Source organism: Equus quagga, chromosome 14, assembly GCF_021613505.1.
Source record: "Equus quagga isolate Etosha38 chromosome 14, UCLA_HA_Equagga_1.0, whole genome shotgun sequence".
NCBI lineage: Eukaryota > Metazoa > Chordata > Mammalia > Perissodactyla > Equidae > Equus > Equus quagga.
The window spans coordinates 96,508,174-96,517,416 of NC_060280.1; the positions used below are offsets into that span (position 1 = coordinate 96,508,174).

Here is a 9,243-nt window from a genome sequence, read left to right on the forward strand (position 1 = left end):
GTTCGCGGGCTTCGCGCCCCACCCCGCGGCCCTGGGCCCCCAGACGCTGCTGGCCGAGCAGATGAGCGTGATCGGCAGCCGCAAAAAGAGCGTGAACATGACCGAGTGCGTGCCGGTGCCCAGCTCCGAGCACGTCGCCGAGATCGTGGGTCGCCAGGGTGAGTGGTCGCCGTCGGGGGGCGCCGCCCCCGGGGGTCCCCGCGCCGCTCGCCCCGGGGAGGGGGCCGCCGGCCCAGCGCAGCCCGCGGCCGGACGCCAGACCCCGGCCACGCCCCGCGTGGGCTCCGGCCTCGGTGGCCGCCTGGGCGCCTTTGTCCTGCCGCCGGCCGCGGGAGAAAGTTGGGCGCAGCCTGCGCTCCACCCCTTTGCGCTCCGGCTCCGCCGCTGCCTTTGTCTGGGCACCTCCATCGCGGAAAGGCCCCTGTGTGCGGCGCCGCTGCCCAGGCCGTGGGTCGCCAGCCCTGGCATCCCGGGGACCAGGGGGCAGGGCCGGGCTGGGTGGTGGCCGCTCTGCACCCAAAACAGGCATGGGGTGGGGCTCGCTGGGGTTTGGGGGTGACCTGGGGCGCGGGGTCAGGGCAGGGTCAGGAGAGAAGTTTGGCAGCACAAAGAGGGTACATCTCGACTTGTCAGCCGCGGGGGGCCTTACTGGAGGTGGGGCCAGGAGTGCAGAAGAGAGAATCCCCACCCGGCTCTCAGCCCCAAGTCAGGGTTTCGGGGGCGTGGGTAAGGACCAGCTGTAAAAGCCGCTGCTGGGGTCCCAGCCCACAGCCCTCCCCTGGCAGGCTGGCGGGCATCTGGCCCAGGGTGTGGGGTCCCGGCAGCGGCCTTGCTGGAGCGTCCCTGTGGCCGCCCCATTGTTCTCTTTGTTAGAGAGTCAGGCTGAGATTTGCAGGGTGACATCAGGCCGGCCGCCGCTCATTGGCCCTGGAGCTGCGGGGCGGGTGGGCGGGCGGTGGTGGGCAGTGCCCGGCCCAGCACACACCCACCCACCCTGTTCGCCGCCTGCCCACCGGCCTCAACTTTCTACTGCTTTCCTGACCCGGCCTCCCCCTCCCGGCTCCCAGCTCCCTGCTGGTCAGCCAGGTTCTAGAACTTGGGGCGGGGCCGGGGCGGGGCTTGAGGTGGGGCGGCTGGATGCTCAGGCTGGGGGTCCCAGCTCTGGATCCCAGGTAACAGGAGCCAGCGGAGGGTGCGAGGGATTTGAATTGGAAGGTGACCTGTCACCGTCACCGCGGCAGGCGAGGACCTCCACGGGGAGGAGAGTCAGGATGCCCTGGACCCGCCCTCTGCTGGTTCAGTTGGGTGGGGCCGTTTGGCTAGCAAGCCCCCGGGCTGTGGGTGCAGGGGCCTTCAGTCCTTCACCTGTCCTCCCCACGTGGGGACACAGGAGGGCCAGGCAGAGTGTGGGCCGTGGGACTGGCCGGCAGGAGTGGGAGCCGGGATGGGGGCAGGTGGTTTTCTGAGCCATGCTGGCCACCTCCAGGGGAAGGAACAGTGGGGCCCCGGCCGGACAGATCCCCCTTCGCCACCTTGTTGCCACTTAACTATCTAGGACGCCCCCTTCCCACTCTGTCCCCCATAACTGCAGTGGGACACCTAACAAGAAGGCTGCTCTGTGCCAAGAGTCTAGAAGCTTGCAGGGGTCAGGCGTGGAAACCGAGGCCTGGGGACAGTGGCCCAAAGCCACTGGGGTCATCTGTTGGATGGTTTAGCATGAGCATGTGTCTTGGCACCTGAGGGTCCTTCCAGAGAGACCAGGGCCACACAGATGGTGGTGGGAGTCGGGCAGGGGACATCGGAACCTGCGGCCTTGGGCTGGGCAGTTTGGGGGTCAAGAGGGGACCTGGGGCGTCAGGCTCCACCCCGACCTGCCGGTGGGCATTTGGCACCATTTCCGGGGGCTAGTCTGGGTTCTTGCTGGTGGCGCGCACGCAGCAAGGCAGGCTCTGGGGCTCACCCTGCAGACTGGTGGCCCCATGACCTGGGACAAATGAGAGCCCCTCTCTGTGATGGGGGCAGCACCTCCCTGGGGCTGTTGGGGGGACGCTCCAGCAAGATGTGGGTTCTGATCTCAGCCTCAGGCCTGCCCGCCAAAGCCACCCCATAAGTGGGTGCAGGGTGTACCAGGGAGGGGACATGAGTATCAGGACAGGTTGGCATCTCCCCAGTTCTAGAACCATCTGTGGCTCCCATCTTCTCCCACCCGGTTCGAGCACACCTTGGACGACTCTTGTGCCCCAGCCCTGCCCCCCTTCTTCCTGTCACCCACCCCACTCTCCACACCGTGGGTCCCTGCTGACTGCTCAGCTCTTCCTCTGCAGGGGGTGTGGCCCGCCCAAGCCCCTCATCCTTTCTGTCAACCCAGTTCCAGGGCCGCCCCCAGAGGGCAGGAGGGGCTCACTCGCCCGGCCCCCTCCCTTCCCCGGCCAGACCAGAGTCACACAGACCTGGGGTCGGCCCTTCCCCTGACACCCCCTGGCTGTCTCTGTGTCTCAGTTTTCTCAGTCCTAGAATGGGTCCGTGCCCCTTGTGGGCACACGGTGAGCGTGTGCAGCCCCCGAGAGCTCCCAGGTGCCCTGCCCTGGAGCCTCAACCTGTCCAGCCCGAGACCCCCACCCCCCTCCCAGCCCTGAGAAGGTCCTGGACTCCCGGTCACAGCCGGGAAGACGAGGCCACGGGAGGCAGAGCTCTGCTGAAGCCAAGCGTCCGGGCTGGGATTTGAACCCAAGTCTCGTTGGCTCTGCCGGCGCCATGGGGACATAGGAGGGCTGGGAAGCCCGTCCCCTCGTCCAAAACCCTGTTTTACAGGCAGGAAAAGTGGGGCCTCGGAAAGGATGAGGGGTGGGCAGCTCTCTCCAGCCGGCCGGCCAAGGTCATCTGGGGGCCGCTGCGTACTTGCCGTGGGGGTGATCCTCCCGTGCCTCCCTTGCTGGCCGGGGCCATGTCGTGTCTGTGGCTGGGGTGGGCTCCTCAGGCAGGTCCTGGGCACCGTGCACAGTAGGTCTTCACTCAGGGACCAGTGAATGGATGGTGCTTCAGGTGGGGCTCAGACTGGCGGCCACATGCGGTCCCCTCCATCTCTGCCGTCGTCAGGCCGAGGTTAGGACGCTGGCCTCGTGCTCTCCTCCCTCGGCGGGGGCGGCCTCCTTGCTTGCAGCTCACTCCCCTCCCCTGTGCCCGGCTCCATGCCTTGTGTTTCCCTCTGTCCAGTGTGGGGTGTAGAAAGAAAAGGATTCCCGGGCCCGGATTGGGGGCTCCTTGTGTTGGCAGTGAGAACGTGCCTTGCCTGTGGGTGGGCGTTTCCGTGTCCCTGTTTCCCGGAGGAGCCTGAGATCTGGCCCAGCCAGGGCTGCACCCCACTTTGGCCCAGTGGGGAAAGCACCCCGTTGGGTGGGGGCCCAGTGTGGCACCTTGTCCCGGCCTGGCCTGTTTCTGGAACTCTGCCCCGCTGTTTCCTGGGTGGGAGCGCTCCCCCGCCCACGTCCTCCTTCCTGGGGCAGCCCCTCGGCTTCCCTCCCGGCCTCAAGGTTTCGTTCCTAAGTGTCGCCCGTGGTCATCTGCTTGGGCTCCCTGGGGGCTGGGCCCATGGGGCCTGGTTTCCTGAGTGCCCAGTGCACGGATGGCCAGGACTCCAGGACGGGACTCATGAGTGATGGGAGGTGAAAGGCTGCCCTTGTCTCAGCTTCGCGTGGAGGCCCTCGGCCTGGCCCGTTTGATGGGGGTGGGGTGCAGCTGCAGGGGGCGTTCCCCCCATGCCCAGGCCCGCCAGGCTCCCTGAGTCGGAATCCTGGGGCAGGGCCCAGGAATCTGCATTTCAGCTTGTGCCCACCCATTGGTAGTAGACCCCAGGGTCCCCCCACTTGTCACCACCCACTCTAGCCTCGCTGTGTCATCCCCACTGGGGCAGGGGTGTGGCCAGGGTCACTCCTGGAGCCCCAGTGTCCTGGACTGTATAGTCCCACCTCCGCCAGCTTGGCCATCTCTTGGGGGCTTGGTGTCGGTGGGGTTTGGGGCTCAACCAGTGTCACAGCTGAAGTGCAGAGGGCCAGTGGGCCCCCATCTGGGGGTTGCGTCCCCCACCCCACCTTGGCCAACTCCCTGCCCTTTCTCCGGTCCTGGCTTCCCTCTCCTCATCAAGGCTCTGCCGGAGGAAAGGTTGTCGCCGCCTCATCGGCTGCCCTGAAGACCCAAGAGGGCAGAGCGCCTGCCTCGGGCCACTGGCCGGTCCACAGTCCATTGGGGTCTGCCCCCAAACCTGTGAGCCAGGTCTGTTTCTGCCTTCCTTGAGCAGACTGAGGCATAGGAAGTTTCCTCAAGTGCCCCAGGCGATCCCCAGAGCACTGGCCCTTGCAGCACAGTCCCTGGTGTCTCGGTCTCGGTGTGGTGTGAGGAGAAACTCTGAATGTGTGTGCTGGGGCCCAGCCCGGTGTAGTCAGTGTGTGCTTCCTGGAGGAGGGGGCACCAGGCTGCAATTTAATACAGAGGAAGGGAGAAGATAGGGGTGGGGGGTGGTGAAGAGAACGTTACAGGTGGGAAAGGTCACGTGTGTGGACGGGGGGGGGGGGGGGGTGGGGGGGGGGGGGGGGGGGGGGGCGGGGCGTGGGAGGAGAGGCGGCACCCAGCAGGTGAGGCCGGAGATGGGAGGACAGCCGTCCCTCCCCGCCCTCCCTCCCTCTGGTTCCGCGGCTGCTGCCCACCTTGGGCTGGGCTGGGGTGGGGCTGCCCCCGGGACACTCTCTGCCACCTCCCGTGTCCCCCCCCCAGTTCCCCGGTGTGGAGCAGCCCCCGGCCCAACCTCTAGCTCTTGGACGGTCCCAACTTTGTATCCTGTGCTGCCTGCAGGTTAGCAACAATGTTGCTGCTCTCAAGGCCGCTTTCTGTTTGTGTTGAAACAATATCCTGGGCCTCCAGCCTCCCCAGAGCCCAGAGGGGGTTCTCCCAGACTCCCGTGCCCAGACTCAGGCAGCCTCAAAAGGCCCGGAGCAGGGTGGTATCAGGGACCCCGGCAGGCCTAGATGTCACAGGGGTGGCTGCTGTTTTTAGAGACCCCGCAGCGGCTCCTGAGCCCCCTAGGCACTGGGTGAAGCGCCCCGTGCCTGCAGCATTGATTCCCCCCCACCCCCATGCTCACTCCCGTCCCCTCCAAGGGGTGGCCCCAGCCGGCAATAACGAAGCCACAGTGCTGTGTCCCCAAGTGTCCCCTCTCAGGCCAGGACCACAGGGGGGGCCTTTGGAGGTGTCCTAACTTGGGGCCTGGGAGTCTGCTGTCGAGGAGGGCGGGGTCCACTCGGTCAGAAGGAGATCAGAGGCAGTTTTGTAACCTGAGCCTCAGTTTCCCCACCTGTCACTGGGGGGGGGGTGGTGTCCCAGGGCTGACGCAGTGACCTGGACGGATTGGGACAGTAGGGTGGCGTTGTTCTCGGTTCTGGAGGATGGACAGCCCACATCAAGGTGTCCGCAGGGCTGCTCTCCTCCGACGCTCGAGGGGACAGGCTGTGCCGTGCCCGTCCCGGCTCCTGGCGGCTGCCAACTGTCCTCGCGTCCCTTGGCTTGGAGCCGTAGCACTCCACTTGGTGCCTCCGCTTTCGTGTGGTCTCTCCTCTGTGTCTGTGTGTCCCTCTTATAAGGACACGAGTCACTGGATTCAGGGCCACCCTGCTGCAATGTGACTTTATCTTAACCATCATATCTGCAAAGACCCTATTTCTAAAGAAGGTCCCATTCTGACGTTCCAGGTGGATGTGAATTTGGAGGGACGATATTTGACCCACAACACGGTCCTCCTTGCCTTTTTGCCCCCAGCTCCTGGATCAGAGGGGAAACTGAAGCCCCAGGAGGGAGGGAGGGCCGTGGTGTGGCTGAGGATAAAGCCCACAGGGTCACCGCCCGGGGAGGTGGGGGCTCCCGGCCCTGGGCGCTAGCTGCCCAGGAGGGATGTCCTGGGGAGGGGTCCCCGCCCTCACCGTGTCTGCCCCCCACCCCCACCCCAGGGTGCAAGATCAAGGCTCTGCGTGCCAAGACGAACACGTACATCAAGACGCCAGTGCGCGGGGAGGAGCCGGTCTTCATCGTGACGGGCCGCAAGGAGGACGTGGAGATGGCCAAGCGCGAGATCCTCTCGGCCGCCGAGCACTTCTCCGTGATCCGCGCCACGCGCAGCAAGGCCGGCGGGCTGCCCGGCACGGCGCAGGGCCCGCCCAACCTGCCGGGACAGACCACCATCCAGGTGCGTGTGCCCTACCGCGTGGTGGGGCTGGTGGTGGGGCCCAAGGGCGCCACCATCAAGCGCATCCAGCAGCGGACGCACACGTACATCGTGACGCCCGGGCGCGACAAGGAGCCGGTGTTCGCCGTGACGGGCATGCCCGAGAACGTGGACCGCGCGCGCGAGGAGATCGAGGCGCACATCACGCTGCGCACGGGCGCCTTCACCGACGCCAGCCCCGACAGCGACTTCCACGCCAACGGCACCGACGTCTGCCTGGACTTGCTCGGGGCGGCCGCCGGCCTCTGGGCCAAAGCCCCCAACCCGGGCCGGCGGCCCCCCGCGCCCACGGGCAGCCTCCGCGGGGACAGTACCCTGGGCGCCCCGGGGGGCCCCGAGGCTTTCTACGCGGGCGGCCGCGGGGGGCCTCCGGTGCCGGATGCGGGCCCCACCAGCCCCTACGGCGGCTCCGGCAACGGGGGCTTCTCCTTTGGCGGGGATGGCCCAGGGGCCCCCACGGGGCCACCTGCCCCCGAGGACTGCGACTTCGGCTTCGACTTCCTGGCGCTGGACCTGACCGTGCCCACCGCCGCCACCATCTGGGCCCCCTTTGAGCGGGCCGCGCCCCTGCCGGCCTTCAGCGGCTGCTCTGCCGTCAACGGGGCCCCCGCGCCGCCCGCACCGGGCGCCCGGCGCAGCAGCGGGACCGGCACCCCGCGACACTCGCCCACGCTGCCCGAGCCCGGCGGCCTGGGCCTGGAGCTCCCGCTGACCCGCCGCGCCGCCCCGGACCCGGTGGGCGCCCTGCCTTGGCGACCCCCGCAGGGCGCGCTGTCATCCTTCTCCAGCGGCTCCAGCTTCTCCGCGGCCACCTCGCTGCCCAGCGGCTCCGCGGCCGCCGCCTGCGCCGCCCTGGACTCAAGCGCCTCCGAAAGCAGCCGCAAGCCCTCGGCGGCCCTGTCCGCCGCCCCCGCCCCGGCCGCCCCGGGGACCCCGGCCCTGGCGCGCGAGTGCGTGGTGTGCGCCGAGGGCGAGGTGATGGCCGCGCTGGTGCCCTGCGGCCACAACCTCTTCTGCATGGACTGCGCCGTCCGCATCTGCGGCAAGAGCGAGCCGGAGTGTCCCGCCTGTCGCACGCCTGCCACCCAGGCCATTCATATCTTTTCCTAGCGGGTCCCTGGGGCCACCCCCGGGGCCGTCCGCGGGTGGTGCATGCGCGCGCGTGCGCTCTCCCGGCACGGCCAGGGGGTGCGGGAGGGCAGGGGGCGCGGGGCGCGTGGCCAGTGTTTACAGACGAGCTTTAACTCCGGTCCCAGGCGTGGAGACGGCGGCCCAGCGACACCTCAGTTCTTAAAAAATAGCAGTATTGAGTCGACAGCTTAAAATAAACCGGAGACAAATGGTCTGTTTGCACTTTTTATTTAAGACACCCCCCTCCGGGGTGATCTTTTTAAGAAAAAAAGAAAACCACGATTTTTACAACTCTCGGTTGTCCTTTTGTACGTATGTAGCCCGATTCTGATGTGACTGGGTTTCCGCGCGGCCACGGCCCCTGTAGGAACCCCCTGGGGGGAGGGGGTGACATTTTTACTCCCTTTTCGGGGCTGACAGGTTCCCCCTTTTGTAACGTCAGCCGCGCGGGCTGGACGGGGGTGGGGGGGTCGAGGGGCATCCCAACCAGAAATTTCTAACTTTTTTTTTTTTTTTAATTATTAATCCCTTCTGCTGTGGTTTCTGTTGTCAGTTTTTAAATTTTTTTAAATTGTTTTTTTTTTTTAAACTTTTACTTTTTACCTCTTGTGTATATGTAGGGAATTTTTAGGGAAATATGTACTTTATGGAATAAATTTTAAGAACTAAAATATATTTTATTTTAAATAAAGTAAGGGACCTTTAAACTTACACAGCTAAATTACTGATTATATATTTGCTGAGCTGACTTAAGGCTTCAGAAATTGTATCAAGAGTTTTATTTTTTGAATTCAAAGCCTTCTTAATAAAGTCTTTTTACTACATGTGAGCCCATGGCGTGGTGTGGGGCTGGCGGGCATGGGGGAGGGGCTGGGGTGGGGGAGGGGGCCTCAGACCTAGCTCCTCACCCCAAATCTTCCAGACAAAGGACTTAGGGCTCAGGATGCCCTGGGGCCCTGGCCCAGGCTGTTTGGAAAGTCAGGCAGTGTGTCCTGTTCCGGACGAGGGCACCGGGTCTGGGTGGGGGGTGGGGGGTGGTCCAGCCAGGCCCCCCTCTCCTGGGGCTCGGGTCCCCAACATCCCTGGGGGTCCGGCCATGGCCGAGCGAGGGGGTGGTGCCAGCCCATCCCAGGGTGTCTGCCCAGCTCTGTGGTTGTGTTGGCCCCGCAACCCCTGCAGGATGGGGTCCACCTGCCATGGTGCAGCTGGGGAAACTGAGGCCAGGGAGTCCCCCCTCCAGGGACGGGCCTCGGTGCCCCTCAGCCCCTGAGGGATGGCAGCGTGAGGAGTCAGGCTTCCTCTCCCACTCACGCCAGGTCTAGCTGGGATGGGAGCTGAGGACCTTGGCCCCTGGGGCCACCAGCTGGGTCTTCAGGGCTGGGGCTGCCCGGGAGGCGAGGACTGAGGGACGGTGATTTGGACCTTCAGCCGTCAGCAGATGCCACCAAAGTTCCGGAGGAGGGGGAGGCAGCTGAGGAGTGCATGAAGGGTGGTGTGTGGGGCATGGGACCTGGTGACAGGGAGGGGCCCTGGAGTGTGCCAAGGACAAACCTGGGGGTCAGGTGCCCACAGGCGGTCGGCTTGAGGAGTGGGCTATGAGGAGGGGTCTGTGTGATGGAGCCCACTGGGAAAGCTAGGAAGTCTTGGTGGAGCATCCTGGTGGGCTTCCTGGAGGAAGAGAGGGGCTCAGGATGACAGGTCAGGTAGGGCAATAGGAGGCGACGGAGAGGCAGCAGCCACAGATGGACAGGGCACCCCACGGACAGCCCCCCCCCCCCCAGGGGGAGTGGCATCTGCATCAGACCCTCCAGCTGAGAGGGGCAATGTCTGGACTGCGGGGCTCA

General features: G+C 65.6%; 1 protein-coding gene across 1 annotated transcript; it reads left to right on the top strand.

Annotated features, from left to right (window-relative positions):
• Window position 1: 1 nt before the first annotated feature.
• MEX3D (mex-3 RNA binding family member D) lies at window positions 2-8,223 on the top strand (the record flags this gene model as incomplete). Its single annotated transcript, XM_046638331.1, has 2 exons — window positions 2-158; window positions 5,994-8,223. Coding segments are annotated over 2 exons (1,542 nt in total), but the record flags the coding sequence as incomplete, so codon positions are not given.
• Window positions 8,224-9,243: the final 1,020 nt, after the last annotated feature.